Source organism: Aphidius gifuensis, linkage group LG1 (assembly GCF_014905175.1).
Source record: "Aphidius gifuensis isolate YNYX2018 linkage group LG1, ASM1490517v1, whole genome shotgun sequence".
NCBI lineage: Eukaryota > Metazoa > Arthropoda > Insecta > Hymenoptera > Braconidae > Aphidius > Aphidius gifuensis.
This window is the reverse complement of record NC_057788.1, coordinates 30,715,585-30,741,036: the sequence shown is the minus strand read 5'-3', so window position 1 is coordinate 30,741,036 and position 25,452 is coordinate 30,715,585. Positions and strand designations below refer to the sequence as shown.

Sequence of the window (25,452 nt, the reverse complement as noted above, 5' to 3'; positions counted from 1 at the left end):
TTTTGTGAGTAAACTAATCTTTATTTTTACAATGGGATAAATAAATACGACCACCATGAATTTTCCCATGAGTTAAAATACATGGCTTTTATTATTTTGAAGAAGCTGCAGCTTTTTTTTTTTTTTCAAGTGTGGCATATAGGACATGTTGCAATATACCAGATGATGCTGATTGTATTGATGTATAAATAAATAAATAGTGAGAGATCAATTTTCGACAAGTCACACCTCCAATTCATTTGTATACTAGTTATTTTCAGAAGGATATATACCATTCGTTGTTCAGTGTATAAAAAAATAAACTAACTAAAATGAGTCGTCTTTATAATTCTTTGCAGGTCAACCACAATTGTTGTTTTAAGGGCGTGAAACATGACAGGTGTATGGCGCGACGATGATGATGATGATGATGGTGGTGGTGATGCTGGCATTGGACTTTTTTTTTTTTTTTTTTGTATTATTTTTTTTTATTATTATCTCTTTATTTTTTTTTTTTTTTCATATAATGTCTAGTGGCGTTCCCTATTCTTTTGCAGGTGCGAGAATATACTGGGGCGGAACGCGACGGAAACTGAGAAGAAGAGCTAAAAATTTTTAAGTACAGGTTTTTCGTCACGCATATTACTTAAAATTGATGAAAAGTTTGTTTATATTCTTGTGTATTTTTATTGTATCATTTCAATATATATAACAGTTTATGACAAACAAAAAAGAAACCACATTTTTTTCATATTTTTTCATTTATACAAACAATATTGTGTCAATTTTTATTTTTAAACACATCCGTTTTTAAATTTGAGTTTATTAAAGATACGCATGTCTTTCATTACCCACAAATACTCTTTTAATTTTATTTATTATATAAACAATTTAAAAAAAAATAATAAAAACATTTTGATATTAAAAAAAAAATAAAAAAAGTTAAATTATAATACGCTTTTTTTTTTTATTTGTTAAACAAATTTTTTTGGCAGTTATTTTTTATTTCAAATAAATGACCGTTATGTATATGCGTAACAGCATCAGATAAAAATATAATATTTATTTGAAATTTATTTTAATATATAAGTTATTGTATTTTAAAATCCCACCTAATGTCAAAATGATTACTTAATTTTTGTGATTTTCAATAATTTTTAAAAACAAAAAAAAAAAATTAAATTTATATATGATAAGGCAATAAGTATAATAATAAAAAATGATTGTGGTAGTTGTTTGGTACAATATGATCCATAAATTCTCATGTCAAAAATTTGAATTGGGTTGAAATTGGGTTTTGTAGACTTGAGGGCATATGCAACGTGTCATAAATCGACTGAGATCTTGTGTATTGTCCTTGGGGCTAGATATCCAGATGAAAAAAAAAATATTTTAAAATCAAAAAAACTGACTTTTGACTAACGCAAGATGCACATGCATATCGCATACATTGCAACGGATGCGGATGTCACATGTAATTGGTATTAAACGGCAAAATGCCCGTTGGCTTTTCGTAACGCCCGATAAAAATTTATCTTTATGATCCTTGTGTTTTTTTTTTTATTTTTAAAATTTTTTTTATTCATTCCTTATATTTATGATTATTATTTTTTAATATACCACTTTTTTTTATTTTTGATTTTTTATTGGCTTGAGTATAGAGATTACATGTCGGTGGCAAGATATAGCATTTTTAAATTGCCATTAATTTTTGTCGTTTTAAAATTGAATTTAATGATTATATGTCAAATTGGATAATCAAAAAATAATTGAATTTATTTAAAATTCATTTTTCTTTATATAAATTTCTTTTTTTTTTTTTAAATCTCTCGTTATTTTTTTTTTTTTAATTTACATTGTGTTTTGTAATAATTAAAAATATTTTTAGATGTAAATTTAATTTTTAAATTCATTTTAATTTTAATGGCAATTTGCTACTTTTGTAAATTTTTTTTTTTTATTTTAAATAAAAGAAAATAGATTGTATTTTTTTAGTGAAATTATTTAAAGCAAGTTTTTATCAGTAAGCTTTTTAATTTTTAAAAATAAATTCTCTTTATAAATTTCCTTGTTAATTTAAACAAAAAAAAAAACCATTTATTTTTTATTATTACTATTTTAAAATTGATTACACAAATTATTTATTGTCCCAATTTGATGACGTTGCTGCAATGTGAAATAAAAAAAAAAATAAATAAATTACAAAAGTTAAAATGATATTACAAACCGAAATGTCTAATTATATAGACAAAACAAAACTGAACAAATCATAATCGGATACTGAGTAATATTTTCATTCTCAAGAGGCACAATAAAATCAAATACATAATTATACATATTGAATTGCGTCACACATCAACAAAGTTTGTAACTTGAAGAAAGAAAAGGTTAATAAAAGATTGTAGATAAGTAATAGCCATAGTTTTAATTCAAACAAATTTAACATTATGTTATATCTTTTATTGTCTATGTATATTCATGAATTTCATTTATTTTTTTAATTATATTTTCAACTTTCGTATTTTATTATTTATCTGTCTAACATTATTATTATCATTATTTTTTTTTTTATTATTATTTTAATAATCTATTATGACTTTTCATTATTATCATCAGTAAGATCGTCATACATAAAATTTTTTAAAATTCAATTTATAAAAATGAGTGTTGCTTTAATTTAGTTTACATTTTCCAATAATAATTATATATACTTGGTATATTTTAAAAATAATCTTTCACTTTTTTTTTATGAATTTAGTATATGTCTTTATGTTGATGATAATTATGATTGGCCATCACCTGCGGAAATGAGTGGCTCGTTAAATTATGTTTGACTAATTATATCAACCGTTGCGTTTCGTATGACCAATAAATATTAAATAAACTCATGAAATTAAGAAGAAAGCTTCTTTCTATTATTATACCCACGAATGTATTTATTGTACACATGCACATGGAAATAAATAATAATAATTTGTAATGCAAAAATAATACAAGCGTCGACAGGTTATTAATAAATAAGTGGGTAACGATCTCAATGATTTTTCATCGATAAATCGATCAGTATATGTGAAATAAAAATTTTTAATTTTATGAACAACATGTCACTCATCACGTGGAGGCTATGAGGAGTAGCAATTTTCAGCTTTCTAGAATTTTTAAAGGTAATTTAATTGAAAATAGGTTTTAATTCTTTGACTATAATCAATTCTCGTTTCACGATAAAATTTTTTTTGATAGCTAAAAAATGTCTATTTACTTGAGCAATTTAAATTTTTTAATTACTTTATTTATCTATTATTATTTTTAAATAAAAAAAATTTTTTTTTCCCATTGTCAAGAGGTGTGTGACGTCATTTTGAAGAGGTTAAATGCTAAAGCATGAACCCGATCATCAGGCATTCGTCGCGCTTGTCTTTGTTAAATTGTTCACGATCCTTGGAAATATGTTATATATTATTTTGCTATGCCATATCATTGTCTTTATTATATTTACTATTATGTTAATCTTGATTATAGCAATTTATATATCTATGTTCAGATTATTATGCATAAATTTTTAAATTTAAAAGTTAAAATAATATAAAATTACATTGTACCATAGCTATATTTGTCATAAAATGCTGTATCATGATCTGTCTAATGTGCCATGATCGAAATCTATAGTCACTGATATAGCATGGTTATTACAATGCATAAAGCATAGACTCGATCATTTAGCATTCTCTTAGCTTGTAAATTTCATAACTGATTCTGTTCAGTTCAACATATGTTAAATATGTATTATATGATATTGACTAATATTTTCAATAAATGTAAATGAATTACTATGTATATCTTGATATTTTGCTATATATATCATAAAATTCATATATTGTAAATATATCGATATCCTATATATGTATGAGATCAGATATCTTGTTGTTTTTTAAATAAAAAAAAATTAAATGTATAATATATTCTTGTAACAGCCCCAGGGCCGTCATCAGTGCCGAATAGCATGTTCACAATTTCTACACGTCCTCCCACATCCTGCTCATCGTTTATTCGATATCTTTTATTGGACATTTATTTTAGCTCAACATTTACCTACGCAAATTTATCATACAAAAAAATTTAATATTGTCAAGCTCAAACTGTTAATTTAAATTTATATATTTTTCAATTTTTCATACTAGAAAAATAATTGAAAAAAAAAACAATTTTATAAATCAATAGATAATTAAAATTTAAAAAATCTTTTAGAAAGAATGATGAGTTATGATGATTTATAAAGTTTTAAAATTGTAAAAAAAAAATAAAATAAAGCTTTTTTTTAGCAGCTTTGCGTGTGTTGAATTTTGTATTTTCTCTTATTATTTTTCAGTGGGCCATCAACTCGTATACAGACTAAAATTGATAAGATAAAAGGGTAAAATATAATGCAAAATTAAAAATAGCATATACAATAAATTTTCATGTGTGTATATGTATATAGAGAAAAATGGTTTCGCACGTGATGCACATGACGCATATCGTTATTTCATGATTTTGACTATCGTGATGGCCCAGCTGTATTTCTCCCACAGAAAAGCTTATGTATATAAATGACTGTGAATCGAGACTTTGGCAACATTATAAACAAAACTTGGTGATTGTGTGCACAAGTCTTGAGGGGGTGGGTTGATCAACGCCCTCGCGTGATCATCATCATGGACACATGTTGTAAAATGCACAGAAAATGAAAAAAATTAAATTTTAAAAATATACATATTGCTAAACGCATACAAGTTTGAGTAATTTTTAAATAATTTAATGAAAAAAATAAATATTATATAAATTATAATAAATATTTAATCAAGTTTTTGAAAAATAATATTTTTGTCTATAAATAGATTTTATGAAAAAAATATTAAAATAATATTTTGAAAAGAAAAAATATACCGACATTTAGCACTGAGCTACTGGTCAGTACAAATAAAGCGGTACAGGTTAAAAGACAGAAAATTGTATCCAATTTAAACCATAAGATAAAAATAAACTTTAAATGTATTCATAAAAAATAAATGGTGTTTTACTAAATGTCCTAATTAAAAATACAACGACGAAAAATAATTTTTTTAGCGGCGACGAATTTCTAAAAGATATGAATATTTTAAATATTATTGAAATAATATTTACATTTTCAAATATTAAATTATAAATACACAAATATATGCTGTTTTTTTATTTTTTAAATTGAAAAAATCAAGAAAATTATTTAATTGATGAAATAAATATTTGAAATTAAGTAAAATTTTTGATTAATCAGATCGATATATTTTTAAAATGACAACAGAAAATATATTATATTTTATTGGCTTAGAAAATTGAAAAGTTTTTTAAAAATAAAATTATTGAAAGTGATGACAACATGGATAATTTCAAACAAAGAAATATAAAAATAATAATAGTGTGTATTTGAGTGAAGTAAAAAGCGTGGAAATAAAAAAAAAAAAATAAAAACGTATTTTCGCTAAGTGGACACGCATGTGCCTTGGAGAAAATAATAACTGGCGCAAAACACAAGACGCTATATATACCACAATGTGGTAATTATCCTTGGTAAAGTCACTGCTTTCGTGCAAGTACAAGTACATCAAAGATTTTTCGATTTATTTTCTTGTAAACTGATTTATCAATGCAACCAAAGAATCGAGAGTCTCTGCATGATGATCATAAAACCCCAGATGCTCAATTCCGTATCTAATTACAACCAATAATATCTCAAAACAATTAGCAACAATCACCATTTCATATTATTGATAAAAAAAATAAATGCGAAAACAACAAATTAATTTATTAATTTCAATAATTAATCACTCCATTTAATTTCACTTGAAAAAAAAAAATGAACAAGTATATTTTTATGGCCAATAAAAAATTATTATTCAAAGTAATTTATTTATATTTTTTTTCTTTTCATAAATCAATCATTGTAATTTTTTTTATAAAAAAAAAATAATGACAAATTTATAATATAAATTTTTAGAAAAAAAAAAAAAATCATAAATATCTTCAATCAAGCTAGAAAAAAAAAAAATTCTAACAACTGCAATCAAGAAAAATAGATAAATAAAAAAAATTTATTTCTCTGATTAGAATGAAGGAAAAAAAAAACCCCTCACGACAAAGTGAGGAATTCTAAGAGGGGTGTACAATAACTGTAATTTCCCACGCGAAAATAAGCAATCGGTATATATCGTGTAGATTAAAATCGTTTATATACATATTCTCGTAGATAGAAAATTCTATTTCTACAATAAAATTGCGTAACATCATTGAAAAACCACAAAACGCATAGATGAATATAAAAATAAATAAATTAAAAAAATAGTTGAATGCGATCAAGTTTATCTCACGGCGATTAATTCTGTTATTATTAATAAAATTAAATATATCAAACAATAGTTTCTTATTCACGCTTCCCTAACTTTACTCTCAATTTATTTATCTATTTATTTATTTCACCTATTTACTATTTTTGTTAAAAAAACAACAAAAAAAAAAACATAAATGAATAAATATAAATTATATGTGAAAGAGAAAAAGAGATACCACGCCTCCATCAGCATCACCATCACCATCATCATCATTATCATCATGAGTATTATTCGGAGTGTAACAGAGAGAAAATCTATATATATTGTAAATATATATATATTGTGTGCACCTGCTTGACTCTCGAGATGCCCTGAAGGCTTGCTCAGCAGCGTGTGCTCACGATAATGTGCCGCGGAAAAGATCATGAGCCGCGGATCGTGACGAGACTCTTTCACCCCCTTCCACCCTAATTTTATTTATATTTTTTTTATTTTCTCAACCTCGGCTCATCATCCGCCCAGTTGTATCCCTGGATATAAAATTATGATAAGCCACCTGAGACACAGATAGACTGTGAAAATATATATAAGACTGATTAATACCAAAACAAAAAAACAAAAATAACAACAACATTATTATTATCATCAAGATATGTATTTAAAAATAAAATTAAAAAAAAAAAAAAAACAATATATATAAATAATATGTATATGAATATTAAACCCAACCCTTTTGGTGTGAAAATTTTGTTGCTTTTGGCCGTCATTGTTGCTTGTTATTATTCTTTGTTTCAGTATATTTCATATATATATTGTAGAGATGATTGTGATGGCGCGAGAATGATAAATCATGTCCGGTGTGTACGAGTCTCTTTATATTGGATATATATATATGCGTATGGTACATATAACTCCCGGCAATTTTGATGAAAATTTTCTCATTCTCTTTAGAATTTATTGGTGTCTCAGCCGATTATACTTTTATTCTAAATAATTTTTATCTCATCTTTGTTTAAAAGTTGCTGACTCTTGTATAACGTGTCTCGATTTGTATATTATATGCAACAATATATAAAGTATTATTTATAATAGGTGCGTCGTCGTCGTCGTTGTTGTTGTTGTCGGTTGAATCAAGTCTCATTGGATATTACCACGCCTATGTGGGCGATCACTCGTTAGTAGTTTTGATTAGAATTTAACCCGAGGCAATACCCGCACTTTTCTTATATATTTAATATTTTATGTGTGTGGGTGCTTTGTGTCAGTGTATATTTTATAAACTATCATGGACTTTTCTCTTTATTCCAGATCTGTTTGAATTAATCAAAAATTATATTATATTTTCCAGTTTAACTTGTCATGATTTTTTTTTTTTGTTTATTTTTTTTGAATTAAAGGTTACATGATAAGATGATGCTTACAATTGCAAAATTATAATATTATTTAAATTCGATTTATTATTTTACAACCCCGGGCTACTTAATTCTATTTTTTTTTTTTTATTTCATGATTAAACTCCAGGGATTGAAGAGTATTTATTTATTTTATTCTTCAGCTAAGATGAGCAAGTATTTTAGTTGAAAAGAAACAAAAAAAAAAAGCAATAATAAGCTCGTAAAAACTTTCTTTAACAAATTTTTAAAGATTTTATTTAGTTTTTAGTTGAAAAAGGAGGAAAAAAAAATTATATAAAGTTTGTATTTTTATTGAACAAACATGGAGGCGTGACAAATTCATTTTGTCAAAGTTGTTTTTATTTCTTTTTAAAAAAGATAAAGAGAGTTGAGTAAATGAGCTGGTATTATTAATCACGAGACTAACGACATTGTATTTAGTTGAAATATATATATAATGTGTTTTTTAAATATGTGGTTACACGCCTCGTCGACATTGTCGAGTCAGTGTGTGACATCAGATATGTCGCTGGTTTTGTGGACACAGAGCACGCGATTTTATGTAAATACCGTATAATTGGGGACACAATGTACAAACGATAACTTCATTACCGTCGTTTTGCTAATTGCTTGGTAAATTAGCGGGACTAATTGCAAGAAAAAATCATAGTATTCTCATAATCATTATACACAGTGTTTTTAAATACATGCCAAGACTCTGCCCAGCTTTTCTTCATTTCTTGATCGAGATTTAATCGAAATTTCTCTGTTCAAACACTTATTTATTATTTTTTTTTTTTTCATCATTATCTTGATGTTTCGACAGGCAACTTTGTGCAAATAATAACCAGAACAGAACAGAACAAAAAGAACCACACAGTTATTAAAAACAAATTGAAAAAAAAAAATAGAAATGTAATAAAATTATTAAAGTTTCCGGAGAATCGTTGAAATTACAAAATGACGATTGATAGATTAATTACAGATCAATTGAATTTCGAAATGATTGGTTAATTAAAAAACAGAATAAACAACCAATTAAATTTCAAAATTATGATTTTTTTTTCCATTCAGAATGATAATAATTTGAAAAAAAAAAAAATCTTATTCAGTGCACATTATTATTTACAAGAGAAAATAAAAAAAAAAAAATTCAACTTATAATTCAAATTATAAGTTTACATTGTTATTAATTTATTGAATATTTATATTTTTTTGTAATTAAAAATGTAATAAATTTTTTATTGCAGAAAATAAAAGAAAAGCTATAAAATCATGTCACGCAATTTTATATTTTCTTATGAATATTAATGACACTGCGTTACTTTGTTGGAGTGATAAGAATCGCGTAAAATGTTAATGAAAATATATTTTCTTTTGATAGATGAAATGCTGGAAATTTAATGGAAATTTTTCGAGTTAAAATTTAGAGATGATAAATGTGTTAATGTCAATGATAATTAGAACACTTTTTCATTAAGGCATACACAATATCGGTATGGATTACGATCACATGAAAAATCATCCAAGCCAAGTCACGACCTACTAATGAAAATTATGCTACAATTTGCCTCGGGTCAGCAGCAATATTGCAATTTATTAAATTACAGTGATTCATGATATTCCGAGTGCGCCTCACCGTTGGCATCCGGTAGTCTCTAAAAACTTGTTTCAATATATTCATCTATAAATTGAATGACACATTTATATTATAAAACAATAAAAGAAAAAAATTATATTCAATCATTTTTTTTTTTTTTTATTGTTTTATATGCATTCTACAAGTTTTTATTTATATTCAATTGAAAATATAAAATTATTAATCTCGATTATTGTTTGAATATCAAAATTTAAAAAAATTATTTTTTAGACTCAGTGGCACTAAAAAAATTGAGAATTTATTATTAAAAAAAAAATATATATTTTAAATTTAAAAAATGAATTTAATTTTTATTTATTTAAATAAATTGTATCGAGAAAATACTTAAAATATAAATTAAATAAAAAAAAAATAAATTTAATTTTCAGCTATTTAAATACTACAATTTAATAGATAAATATATAAAATTAAAATTTCATTATTAGAAATTAAATTAAAATAAATAATTTTTCTCGAAATTATCAATATAATAAGTATAATTATTATTTTTATCAAATACACTAAATTCAATTTCCCATATCAGACAATAAACTAACGACTTTAAAATAATAATATAAATAAAAAATTTAAAAAATTTAATCATCCGTGAAACGAACTTGAGAGTGTGTATATAAAAATATATATTGTGTACATCTTTGACTACCTGGATCCATGCCTCTCGTTACATTGCTCACGGTAGTGAAAAAGGTGGAACTAATATAATTCGCAAAAGAAGCTACAAAAAAAAAACACCCAACCCAATAGTTTTAACAATAAAAAAAAAATAATAAATAAATCAATAAATAAATGGAAAATAATAAAATTAAAAAAAAAAAAATGTATTAAATTGAAAATAAAGATGAGGAAAAAAAATATATAAATAAAAAAAAAAAAATTATTTATCCCAGACACAAAAACAAGAGAATCTTATTATCGGTTGTCTTTACGAGAAATTCGCGACGGAATCACATTGCGTGTCCATACGATGAGATGCAGTCATAAACAAGCTGGCCATTAATTTGCCACGAATGATGATGCCCAATATTTTTTATTATTTTTATTTTTAATACCCCTTTTTCTCTTACCCCTTCAAAAAAAAAATATATATATACTTTTCTTCATCTACTTGAGAATCTTTCTCATTGAGAAAAGCACCATGAAGAGCTTCCTTTTGGCATCATCATCTTGCTGTCTTTCTCCGTTAAAAAAAATCACATTCAATGCACATGTAAACACACACAAATATATTGTTCGTGTGTATATTGCATGTGTGATGGATAAAATAACGTTAAGGGCGTGAAATTGCCAGTAATTTTACAAGCCATAACGATCTACTAAATCCGTAAAATAATTAAAGGACGCAGATGGTTTTGTTATACTTGTCTTGAAGTGGTCTTTTGGCTCACGTTACTTTGGCTTTTGTGAAAAATTCAACTGACGACCCTTCGTGATGATTTTCTAATATATATTTCGACGCCTCTCTCTCTCTTCTTGCCTCAATTTTTTTTGTCTATATTTATTATTGTTGTTATTTATTTATTTTATTTTTTTTTCCCTCTCAAGCTGACTCAACCAGGGAGCAGTTAAATTGCCCTCAAGATATATATACACCAAACGAATTCAATTCTCATCGCGTGACTGATGTACATTTTCAAATGTTCACTGCATTTATTTTTTTATATATTTTTTTTTTTTTTTATTTATTTATTTTAAGTGTAGTATATTGGCTGATGCTGAACGTCCATCAATTTGTAATTAATATGTGGATAATTGTAGGCGATAATTGTCAGTGATCTTCTTTCATTCAACAGTTTTACTGCACTCACTACAACTCAACATTCTCACGCTTGAATATTCTATTCCTCAGCATCAATTTAACTGCTCCACTTTCACAATAATATTATATTTTTTAAAAAATATCTAGATATTAAATATGATGATGACTGTTTTTATTTTAAGCAAAAAAATATATTTATATTAAAATAATATATAAAAAATTAAGATTGCATATTTATTTATGATAACTAGAAAATTATTTTAAACTTGATATATATGAATGAATAAAAAAAAAAAAAAAAATATGAAAACATTAATCGGTGAAAGTCATGAACGACTTAATGTATGTTTATTTATTTATTTATTTTCTGTCATTTACTGACAGTGATGGTCAGTTATGAAAAATTCAAGTTGTCGTTGAAAATAATTTCTGAGCAATCATCATCACCATCATCAACGCCATCTAGATAAATTTTTTATATTTTTTATATTTTAACTCTTAAATTAATAAGACATTTCGCTAATGACTTTTTATGTCTTCTATGCATTCAATCAATGACACAAACATACACACACCAATCATAATAAAAATGAGCAAAAAAAAAAATTGTTAACTTGTAATATTGCATGCCAACGTAAATAACAATCAGTTGACTTTTTGAAATGACTTCTCATTTACTATACTGAAAAATCAAAAATCAAGCCTAGATGATGATGAAGATATGCCCGGAGGCATCAAAAGACAGAAATCAGTGTGCAATCTCTCATGGTTCCTAATAAATAATAAACTAAAAAAAAAAATAGAATATAAATTAGAAAAAAATAAAAAATAACAATCTAGCAAGGCAATAAAATTATAATTCAAAAAATCTTCAATGAAAAAAATATTCGATTTATCTGTAAGCAGCTGGTGAACGTTACAAATATAATAATTTAAAATAATATCATCAAAATTACATAATACAAGTAATAATTACCCAGAATAAAATGAAAGTATCTTCTTCTTTTTCACCCTCACAGTTGACCACTACCATCACTTGACTATAAATATATTTTTTTAATTTTCACATCCGTGCACGTTAAAATTAACTGTTAATATTTATGACAAAAAATAGTAATAAATTTAAAATAGCAGAAAATATGGTAACCGTATTATCGGCCATATATGTGTCTGATGTTTCTACGTCGGTGGTCAATTTTTAAAATAATACAAAATACATTTACACGTATCAAAATATAAAATAACAATCATTATTAATTTACCAACAAAATTGCTTTATCAAAAAAATAAAAAATAAAAATACCACGCTGTTTATTGTTGGAGGGAAAAAAAAAATAAAAACAAAATGACAATTTGATAAATCATCAAATTGTTAAATTGTATTAGAAAAATAATAGCACATCGTTAGATTGCTACACGAAATTTTAATAAATTTAAACTATTTATATATTCTACAATAAAAAATAAATGACATACAAGAAATATTCATGATAATAACGAGTTTGCTTGTACTATAAATCTACTGTGTGAGAAAAAAAATGAAAAAAAAATTCAAAAAAAAAAATCCATCACAAGTAAATATATAATCAACACTAAAAGAAATGTTTTTTTTTTTAAATTTTTAAATCCAGACAGTAGGTAAATTCATCAGTTAAAAGATCAATGAGTCAACGTCAAGTTGAAAAGATCTTTCGGGTCAATAAATGCTTTTTACTTTAATGGCTACTTTTGGACTGAATAGTTGGCTCATTAATTCGATTGACAAATAAAAAAAAAATTATATTTAATCGTGTGTTGAGTTGGGCTTTCATAATATAATATTTTTTTTTAATATCAAAAGATATATAGAACATTAACCAGGGGCATAAATATATGTATTATTATAATAATGATAATACAATTTTTTAAGAGAGGGCGTATGTATGCTTCTTTTATTATTTTATTAATATTATGTTTATGAATATACCGTATGTGCGGGATAATACAAGCCAAGAATGAATAATATATATATATTTAAGTTGGTTTATTCTTCACCTGTGTATGATGGGCCCGTTACATGCCTCCTGTAACAGCATCACAAGCCTTTCGTTGAATTCGTCACGTGAACGTTCATCATCATTAGTCGTTGATCACAAGTGATCAACGTTTTTATTTATATATTTTATTTTGTATTTATATTTTTTATATTTTATATCTGTACACATTGCATGTTTATAGCAATGTATTATAGTGTACTTTTATACTCTTGTCAGAGATATTAAACATCAAACTCAAGAACCATACAATTGCCTAGAATGTGGATCTCTGTCTCTCAAACACATATTGGACTCACACACATATACAAAAGATAATTCTTGACGCAATGCTTATTAACTATGTGCTTCAGGGATATTTATTTCTTTACTATTTTATTCATTTGTATTTTATTTTTGTTAATGGTCTTTGCTCCAGCTTCGAGTTATTAACCTACCTCATTTTTTTTTACTTTTTTTAACTGTCTAACCACGTGGGTTTTATATCTTATATTTTACCTGAGCAAAAATAAATTAACAAAGAAATAAATAGAATAAAATTTTTAAATTAAATAATATATTTGCAAAGAGAGCATGAGATATGACACTAGTGTGAAATCAACAGTAAGAAGGTTAATTTCTACTGTCTACTGTAAAGTTTTCATGCTTGATTATCTTCACGAAAAATATATATACCTAATTCGTCATTGACACGACTTTAACAATTTAAATATTGATGAATATTTTTCAATAGAAAATTTATATTATATACTTGAAAATAATTATGTATAAAATTTTTTTCATGGGAAAATTTGTGTGGAAAAAAAAATATAAGGGAGGTTTTTGCGTGACCAGAAATTTAAACATGATCGGTATATATTTATGATGAATGATGGGTGTCAACGAGGAGGTAAACGTCGTCACACCTGATAAATAATATGTCAGTGTGCGGTATTAAAAATTATATATTATTATTATTATTATTATAATTATTACAACTATTTTATATTTTTTTTTTCAGTTAAATAAAATATATAGATAATTTAAATCACGTTGACTCACCGTACAGATGGTTGGCGTCTGACCATGTACCCTGGTACTGTCGACAGGCGGTTCTGATGCCTTCGACAAGTCGATTTGAGTCCTAGGTGATGGGGCTGTTCTTGGACACGAGGCGAGTGGCACGTCCGGTCGCAAAAACCACGAAGGCAGCTGCGAAAAAAATAAAAATTATAAGAAAGGAAATAATAATAAAAAAAAAATTTTATTATTTTATTTTTTCAGTGATATGTTGATAATTATAATGAATTTTTTTTTTCAATATTTATAGATAAATAAGATGTTTAAAAAATTATGAAAATTTAATTAATTTAATGATGAAAATTATATTTTGTTTACTTTTTTTTAATATTTTGTTTGATAAAGAATTTTTTTTTTTTTCGTTAAAATATGTCGACTGTAATTTATTATATGAAATTTATTGTATAATAATAAATAAATTTAATTTGTTATTGATATTTTTCAAGTAGATAAATAACTATCAAGGCGTGTGGTCCTTTTTTTTTTTTATTTTTTTTGTCTCTTGAAAAGTCATGATTCAAATAAATAGAAAAAAACAAGAATAAAAATATAAATCAAGAGTGACGAATAAATAGCTTTTGATACAAGCCAAATCATGTCCAACTTGAGACGATCAGTCTCCTTGTAAATGCTATAATCCAAGTGACATCAATCATTTTTGACTCCATCAAAAGTCGAAATATAATACCACTCTTTCAAGTGTCAACCAAATATAAAATACCACATCTGTTAATAGTACAATACCCAAAACAATGTTCAAAAAATTAAAAATCAATTTTCAAGTTTATAAAAGTATAAAAAAATATATATAATTTTATTACAAAAAATTATAGTAGCAAGTAATTGATTAATTTTTCAGCGTGTCGACGAGTCACGCGAGTCACTTGCACACACAGTGATCCACTAAATAATAATTATTAACTTGGCAGTTTTATATATTTTTTTAAATAAAAAAAAACAACTTAAAACACACAAAAATTAATTATAAAAAAAAAAAAAAAGTATTTAATATTAAAAAAATATATATTGTCTGATGCACAACTTCAATGCCCGAGGTAAAATTCATTTTTGCTTCAACTCTTTAGCTTTATACTCTAGTTATTTATTTATTTTTTTTCTTTATGAATATGTGTGTGTATTTTTCATCTCTCTTGAACTCTTCTGTATTCTTTTGGAGAAAAAAAAAAAAATATACTTGCTTGCTTGCTTGCATATACATATCTCGCAAAATGACGTGACGGGATGGTCTTGCCCTGAGGGCACCAAGTTCTGGCTCATCGTATATATATATTTGGACACTGTACATCGTATCCACACACATACACAGAATGAAAAATATATTCATAAATGTGTATTATGTATTATCATTGTGCTATATTAGTTTATGTATACACATTTAAACTTGAAATGTAGATGTGTGTATATGAAGAGAACGGGAATAATATTGCGAGGGTGGTAATTATGTTTTACCGAGCGTTACACTTATATCAAGCAATTTTGTGACAGGTATCAATTTACCAAGCGACACGCTACCGCAAATACATGTTTCTATGTTAACCCTCGACGACCCTTCTTTCTATTTCACCCTATTTTATCTTACAGATAAAAAAATATAGATAATAAAAAATATAAAATTTTAAATAAGAAAATTGAATGCGATAAATTGGAAATTAAATTTGCAAAATATTTATATTTATTTTTTTATATAATTATAATTTTTTTTTTTCAAGACGTTATTTTGTCTTATTTTAATTTAATTAAAATTTCAATTAAAAAAAAAATCATTTCAACACTAAAAGTGTTAATTATAAAAATTAAAAATTATATTTTATAATTTTTAAAAAATTATTTTTAGAAAATTTTAATTGTATATTTTTTTTGTATCTTTTGAAAAAAAATTTCAACCTAATTTTTGTCTCAAATTAGTTGGAGACAAGCACAGTAGTATTAAATATTAAAAAAATATATCAAGAAAACTTGACTACAAAGAAAAGAAAAAAATAAATAAATTTTATAATAACAAAAAAAAAAAAAAGGGAAGGCACAATTGCTTTATAGTGTCTCATAAGTATTTCAAATATTGAGAGTACATAAAAAGATGGCATAAATGGGCAAGCACTGTCACACGCAAGAAACCTTGACATATACGTTTTCATGTCGTCAAATGGGACACAATTTTGAAGCGTGCGACACGCCATCGTAAAATGAGACACTCCCACTCAGTGTAATTATGGGTGACAAAGCGATCAGTTGTTGTCCAAGTACACCTATCACATAAAAGACTTTATGTAAAGAATCAAAAGAAAAAAAAATAAAAAAATGTTTACTGTATATACGCGTGAAAAAAAAATACATACATAATAAATAATAAAAGAAAAACATACAAAGAATTTATTTATAATATTATTTTTATAAACCACATGTACCACGACATAAGTATATAATAAATTCGTTCATACATTGTAATAGTTTTTTGTTCATTGTGACGATAATACACTGTTCCGTTAATATTTTTTTATTAAATATAAAACACATACAATATATGTATTTTCTCAGTATCGATTGCCATAAAATTGACGTGTCATGCAATCGTTGTATAAAATATAATAAACAATAAATAATAATATAATTGTAAATATATGTTGCAGATGAAAATTATTATTTCCTGATGGGAAGGGCCAAGGTGTCATCTTGACTGTTACCTTTTTGTCCAAGGACGTGACCTCAATAGTCCACCGAGGGTACGTACATATAAAATTAAAAAAAAAAAAATTAAAATACTAGAATATATAGAGTTATATGCACAGTGATAAAATAAAAAACAAATAAATCTACAAAGGTGCATCATCACGACATTCACGACCGACAGCCTACAGGTATATAGACATTATTTTTTTTTTTTTTTAAATTTGAATATGTTATACTGCGCGTGATTAGAACGTTCGAGTAACGAGCAACATCGTTCATTATAAACATATATTTTTGTAGTGAAAAAACCTGTCTTTAGAACCAGTCTAATGTTGATAATAATCAACTCTATATAATAATATATATATTTAAAATTGAATCGACTATTTACAGTTAATTAAAATCATTTTTTCTTTTTGATTTTTGAAATCAATAAATATATAGAGTGTCACTTGCATATATTTAATATTTTAATTATAAAGTCAATCTATTAACTGATTGAATAAGTAAATACTTTGCTTGATTTTATAATTAATTAAATATTATTAAATAAATGAAAAATTAATTTACGAGAGGTGTGTAAATAAATATAATTTTTGTCGTATAAATTAACACTTGTTAATTGATAAATTAATGTGTTATTGTTTGATAATTAATAAATAATAATTATTGATAAATGTCAAGATATTTATTTTTGTTTTTATAATTATTATAGCGAGGGTTTTTTTTTTTTTTGCCAACGTGTATATACATGAAAATATTAAAAGCCCTCGTTGTGTTTTTAATAATTTAAAAGGAGATTTATATACATGTGTATCTATTAATAAACCAACAAGAGAACATCATCCATATCCATAAAGATCCACCAAATTATATATCAAATAACAAGAGTCGTAACGCCATTATAAACCAAATCACTAACGAGCTTTCGTCAGCAATATTCTCCCTATCATATTCAAGCTTTGGACCTAAGTAAATAAATGTACCTGTTCTTGTAGATTTTATGTTTACATATACATTATAACAAATATATGTGTAATATAATATTGTTGTTAATATTTTAAAAAATTAATACACATTAAATATTTATTTTTTAAATAAATATTTTAATGCATGTGATGATTTTTAATTGTCAACGCGGCTAAGTACATAATGCGGAGCTTTTAAAAGAATAATTTTTTAGAGTTGTAAAATATCTATGTGAAATATTTTACAACAATAATATCATTGACAATTATTAAAAATTAATTAGCTACGAATTTATCAAGAATATATGATAATTTTTTTTTATCAATAAAGATTATTTATAAAGCAATTGAAACTTAATTATTAATTGAATTAAATTTAAAGAAATATAAAATAAATAAATTATATTATTATTTTTCCAACAATAGATTTTAATTGAAATAAAATAATCAATGTTTTTAAAATTAATACAAGCTAATAGAAATTTTTTCTTTCTTTAAAAAAAATATTATTTCAATTGATACATTTATTTTTATATTTAAAGATGATTAGAAAGCTTGTGTTAAAAATATTTACATATTTACTGAATAAATCAAATAGATATAAAATAAGTTAAATTTTTGGTATTTTATTGAATAATATCTAAAAGGGGTTCAATATATAACTATCAACCCTTTAATACAGTTGAACCAATTAAAACACCAAATACGTATTAATTAACTCGTCGATTACGCGGCTTCCCCAATGATTTTCAATGGCAAACAAAGAAGTATAAAATCATTCAGTAAAATAATTTTATGAAGCAAGTCAAGAGCGAAATAAAAATCTATATGTATATATATAAAATTATAAAGACCATAAATTTGTATATGTACATTTAACAAACTCTCTCTATGTGTATAAATATCTCTTTCTACTTGGGGATGATTTTACTGAATACACATTATAATTGCGCATATTAAAATGGCGTCGTTGGTTTGTACAATGTTGCCAGTCGAATATATATATATGACTGATGATATTGGTGTATACATCTGACAATGAACAAGATGAAAATTTATATGAAGATAAAGTTTTAGCAAGAGATACCCAGCCATCTTTAATCAATAATGGAGCATCACAGGGACCATGACAACAGATACCCCTTTTCACTCGGTTGCTTTATATCATGTCTCAGGGAACCGCGTGCAGGCCAACCCCTTGGGCAAGGGTTGCCGCCTTGTTTCTAAATTTATATATTACTATATTTATTAAAGTTCCATCCAGGAAATCCCCAACGTCCCATGACAACCCCTGACACACTCATACTGTCCTCTCACATTTAATTCAATACTCAATTCTAAGGACTAAGCTTCAAGTTACATATCTCTTATATATATTATGTATCTTTGAAATTCAATCGGCATTCAAGCTTTTATATTTGAAATCATATCATTTACAATTTTATTTATATAAATTATTACTTTAACTGGTAGAAAAAAATAAATGGAGCAAAAAATTGTTAAGAAAAATGATTAAAATTTTAAGGACTAACTCAAAAAATAGTGGCTCATTTAAACCATGATAATTATTAACAAATCTTTCACCAGAAAAAAATGCAAATCAATTATCATTTGATAAATTAAATTAATTATAAAATAATGTTAATGTAATTATGAAAATTATTATTTTTTTTTAAAATAAAAATATTTCATTCAGAAGCAAAAGAAGCTTGTAACAAGTCTTTGATAATGTGATTTAATCATGGCAATACCAGATAATCTAGATTCTGGTATATATATATTTTGTGCAAGTACATGTATGTTTCCATATGAACCAACGCCTTGAATTCCACAGCAGGTATCATCTACCATGAGTGAATATTAATGTTGTTCATACAGTTTATATTTGTGTATTATATTCATGACTTGTTTTGGCCATTGAGATCATGTTATGTTCAATGTCGGTATATTCCCTTTACAAAGTTTTGAATAAGTTGATTTTTTATATTTTTTTTTATTTCATTTTTTTTCTCCAACTAACACACCACGGGCGCAACAGTTTGATACATTGTTACAAGATCCTCACCACATATCCATTAACTGCCGACTTATACATAATACACATACATATATATTTTTAATATCAATATTCATTTATTCGGATTTTTATTATTGTTATTATTATTATCATTAATTTTTATAAAATCAACACAATTGTCATTTAAATAATTTTTAAAAATATCAACAAATGTAACACTTGTAAGTGTTATTAAAATAGTTGATGAAAATGTTAATTTCATAAATTCAATTGGTATATTGCCTCAAGTTAAATATACTCAACAGCTAAATATTATAATCATTTGAAATAATATTTAAATCTGTTTATAATTATTAAAAATTCAAGCTTAAAAAATATATTAATATTTGAAGCAATAAAATTTCTATTGAAATAAAATTTATTTAGGTAATTTTAAAAATTAGAAATTTATAAAATTCCATCACAATAAATAAACAGAAAATTTAATTTTTTAAATTTATTAAATTTGTCGTAATAATTCAATTTAAATATTATATTAAAAAAAATTAACTAAGTAAATTTTTAATATTAAAAACGAATAGATAATTAAATAATAAAAATATATTGCACTCTGTCAATAAAAATAAGTGGTCAAGAGTTAAAAAAAAAAAAAAAAACATGTGAAAATATACAGGTGAATATCTCCATGTATATTATTATCATGATTATTTATTTATATATTTCTAAAAAAAAAAATGAAATTGTAATATGTGTATTATAGTGTGTATATGCATTGTGTATACAATAAAGAGAATAGGGTGATATTTTAAATATATTCCCAGAGACATTGAGAGAAGTTGTTGTGTATTCACTGTTTTATGATGGCATCAATTACTTTAATATTCACGGTCGTAATATCGCCAAGATAAGAATATAATAATGCAAAATAAAATAAAAAAAAATGATAAATATAAACAGCAGGTTGGTAGGTGTCAGCAATCGTAAACTACAACTACATATATATACTGACTATCATCATCATGAATTTTATTTCTTCAACAATATATCGTAGAACAATCGTCAATCAGACAGTGCACAGATTTTTTTTTTTTTCTTTCAAATAATAAAAACCTGTGCTTGAAATAAATTTATATAAACAAAAATATATAGATTTTTAAAATTTTGAGTAAATAATAAAATGAAAAATAAAGCTTGAAAATATTGTTAGTCAGATTGTAATAATGTTTACTATGCGAGCAACTTGGCGAGAGTTGCTCTTCTGATCTTAATGGCCCCATAAAGAATCACCAGGCTCGTGTTGAACCAGCTACCCATCCGAATAATTTAACGCTTCTTTCATGGCACTTTTTATTTTACTTTTTTTACATTTTTATTTCCTGTATATATTTACAATATTATGCACACAATCAAATATAAATGTATCCATGAATTTTGTCAATATAGTCAAGGTAAAAAATGCATATATTTATTATATAAAAACAATAATAATAATAATATTCGATATATGAAATGTGTGTTTTCAATGTACATACATTGGATTAAAAAATAAAAATAAAACCACAAAATTCATTGGTGCTGAAAGACGTGAAACTCGACGACAGAATAAAAAAATGAAAAAAAAAAATATATGCATTATGGAATTGATGAAGAATAAGAGAAAGAAAGGTATACAATTTATATTTTTTTTTTTATATTTTTCATATTGAATATAAATAATTATTATGTGGTTTTGTAACATCGTGGTTTTTGTCCGCACGTGCGTTTCCTTTTCGTATAAAAATTTAAGTGTGTATATGGCATATTGGTTCCTTTTAAAATGAAGAAAAAAAAATTTTTATATATTTCTTTTTTTTCATTTTAAACATGCCTACTGTTTTCCAAAAATTAAAAAATATATAACAAAAAAAAAAAAAAAGCTCGACAGATACGCACGCGTCGTTACTGTAAAATATGACACTTGAATAATTTCCAACATTTTTTATTTAACTAACCGCAAAAAAAATAAAAAAATTACCGGAAGCAACGGCTGACCATTGAACAATTGAAAAAAGATAATAATTTTGTAATAAAAAATTATATTTATAATAATAGTAGAAGGTAGAAAAAACAATGAGGCGAAATATGAAAAAAAAAAATTTGAAAATTGGATGATCGTGGAATGGATTTCAATGGTCTTGAATAATAAATTCAAGAAAAATAATTAAATGACTGTACATCATATGTCATCATGTATATATAGACGAAAAAATTAACATTAACTCCGGATGAGTTTGACGCAAGTTTCCATTAATTATCTAGTTGTCATCGTTACTCATATGGAGGACATAGGTATAAGACTGTAATTTTCCATGACGATGCAATATTCAACTGTGAAAAAATATCTACATACGGTTATATTTATACGGCACGTGTATGAAAAAAAATATAAACACATGTATGAAGAATTTCATGTTCCATCATCAAAGTGACAATTTGCAAATTTTAATGCAACTTACATCTACGATTCAAGTTACCTCAATAATTTATTTTTTTAATACTTTTCATGCTTGGAAAATTTACCTTTAAATCATCAACTACATGCACTAGGCAAGCACGACTATAATTTTACGAAAGAAAAATAAAAAAGATAGTTAAAAAAAAAAAACCATTAAATATGCAAGTGTCTCTCACATGTTACAAGATTACTTTGTAATTCAAAGTTGTAAATATGCTAATTTATCATGAATATATTATTCTTAGTGTCTTTTGTTTTCTTTTAAAAATGTTGAGGATATATATATTTTTTTTTTTGAATATTTATTTGAATTTACGAGGCGGAAAGAGTGCTCTAAATTTAATAAAATCAAATGTTGACAGAAAAATATAGTAAACGTTTTATTTTTTTCATGAATAATTTTTAGAGTAAAAGAAAAAATTCATAAAATATTTTAATAGTAATTTTTTTTATTTTTTAGAGCTTTTTTAAATTTTTTTTTTTTCTTCATAAAAATACCAATATGTGGATAAACAGTTAAAGAGGTCGATAAGTATCTCAGTCATTTATAGATATGACTTGTTAAGTATACAAAGTTTAATAAAAACCACGGGATTGATAATAAAAAAATAATTGTAAACAAGGTCGTTTGTTTGTTTGTTTTATTTTTTTTTTTTACCACACGATGTTTGTAAATAAAAAATAAAAATCCATTTACAAACTATGATAACTATTTGTTAATATAATTAACTAAATTAATTTGCTTTAAAATAGTTAAATTTTTTATTTAAATAATTGATATTTAATTGTTTAAATATTAATTTAAAAAAAGAAACAAAAAAAAAAAAATCAACAGCAATTAAATCAATAAAATTAACCAATTTATAAAAAAAAAAATTGACTATTATTATTAAAAATAAATATTAACTTGCCAAATAAACTAAAATATTTTTTGATTTTATTTATAAATAATTAATTTATTATTTTTCTTTGGGTCAACAATTGCAAATGGGTTCATTAAAAATTTATCCTCGATATATGAGTTGTTTGAGGTAAGAAAAATATAGGGGTATAACTTGTGCGCCCCCTGAGACACCATGTGTTATTATTGGGTACCCCTCAGGTAGTAAACAAAATAGATATATTGAAAATCGAAGGCATATATAAAAAACGCATCTGGCGAGCGGGTTTCTCACTCAATGAATATGCCAGGGGGCGTTAAAATGCATCCTCCCTTTAAATAAGAAATCGATATATTCAAACTATCATTTTTCTTAAATTTATATTTGATAAATTTCTATTTTTCATATATTATTATTTTTTATTTAATTTTGAAAGAGTGACAGTAAATTTTACTTGAAAATAAATCAAATGAAATATTCGTTTATATAGATAAACTTAATCTACGTCAACATCGAGTCAAAGAAATCCCACGTTAAAACTATAACTAATAGAGAAAATATTTTTTAATGATATTTAAATAATAATAAATAATATTATATGTGATTTTTTTTTTTATTTTAACACTGTTGATTATATACAACCCACGCTAATTTCATCGACAAAGATGAGTTGTTTTGATTTGCAGGATAAATATTGAACGCAATTGATGAGAAAATGATTAACGTTTATATTGACATGATATTTTTATTTTTTGATATTATATTTATCATTTGATTAAAAATTATTTTAAAAGTGAAAGACAATATAAAAAACAATATTATTTGCATGAGTGAATTATGGTTTTAAATTCACGTAAATTATTATGAATACAAAGAGACAAATTATCAAAATAAAGTCAAACTTTCACTATTGCAAAAATAATGAAGTTATATACATAAAAATATTATTATTACTTTTTTTTATTATTATTTATTTGTTTAAAACAAAAAAAAAAAAGAATAATGTACTTTAAGTATTTTATTTTATTTGTATTTGACTTTCTAAATTGGACGTTAAAGATTTTCTTATCCCATCAGTGAATCGTGAATTAAATTTATGGTCACACGTTTGAAACAACCAAGTGAGGATGAAAATTCAGTGTATCAAATAGCAAGTGTTAAATGTATATCACATACAACACTTGAATGGTCATACATTCAAGATGTACATTTGCAAAAAAAATAAAAACATAAAGTTTCGATTCACAATCGCCTTATTCGTCGTTCAATGTAAATAATTTCTGTCGGCATTGCACGAAGGACGACATTATCTTGACACTTAAGGTGAATTTCAGGACATGTGTGAGTTTACAAAGTCACGATTAATGTGCTTTAAATATATGCCGCTTTTATACACTGACCAAAACCAGAGCACATATATAATACATTATCTGTTATCATTTTTAACAAAAAAAAAAAACAAATTAGAAAAGGTTTTTGCGATAGTCAAGAAGGATATATATATAGATTCAAAAAATACTATTCAAATGTGTGTATATTTATATTTTGAAAAATAAAATAATGTTGGTTATATTAGTAACATCCAGAGGACGAGAGGATTTCACCATTAAACCATTTCCAAGAATAAATAGCGCGCGCGAACGCGGCACAACGTGATCGTTCGGCCGCGTATAACGACGTAACGGTTCGCTTCGACGAACGCGTTTTCCCATGCACACTTAAAATAAAAAAAAATAAAAAAAATATGCAAGAAGAAGAAGAAGAAATCGTCCACACAGAGAGACTCATTCGTTGTCCAGAAAATATTTAAAATTCCAGAATATGTAAGTGGTCTTTGCGTTGATTTCCACTCTTTGCAGAAATTTTCACCCTATTACTTTTTGTCTATAAATAATACACGATCACGTATATCCACAATATATACATACATTATAGATCCACAAGAGACACTTGTATACATAGACACTACTACTATACCCATACGCATTGCAAAATAATGCCAGGAAGTCTACTGACAATAAAAGAAAAAAAAAAAATATAAATAAATAATTCAAAGACAGTAAAACCTAAATGGACTGCAATTTATACTGCAACAATTTCAGAACAATTTAACAAAATGTTTGTCTCTCATCATCTTCGACAACAATGAAGATAAAAAAAATATAAAATTTAAGAAAAAATA

At 24.9% G+C, this 25,452-nt stretch overlaps 1 protein-coding gene across 3 annotated transcripts in view; it reads right to left on the bottom strand.

Annotated features, from left to right (window-relative positions):
- The window catches only part of LOC122860392 (protein split ends-like), a 167,276-nt gene that overhangs the window by 106,779 nt on the left and 35,045 nt on the right, over positions 1-25,452 (bottom strand). For all 3 annotated transcript variants that reach the window (XM_044164185.1, XM_044164184.1, XM_044164186.1), the window contains one exon: positions 14,205-14,354. In XM_044164185.1, the coding sequence (XP_044020120.1) occupies positions 14,205-14,354 (150 nt within the window). The remainder of the gene's footprint in view (positions 1-14,204; positions 14,355-25,452) is intronic.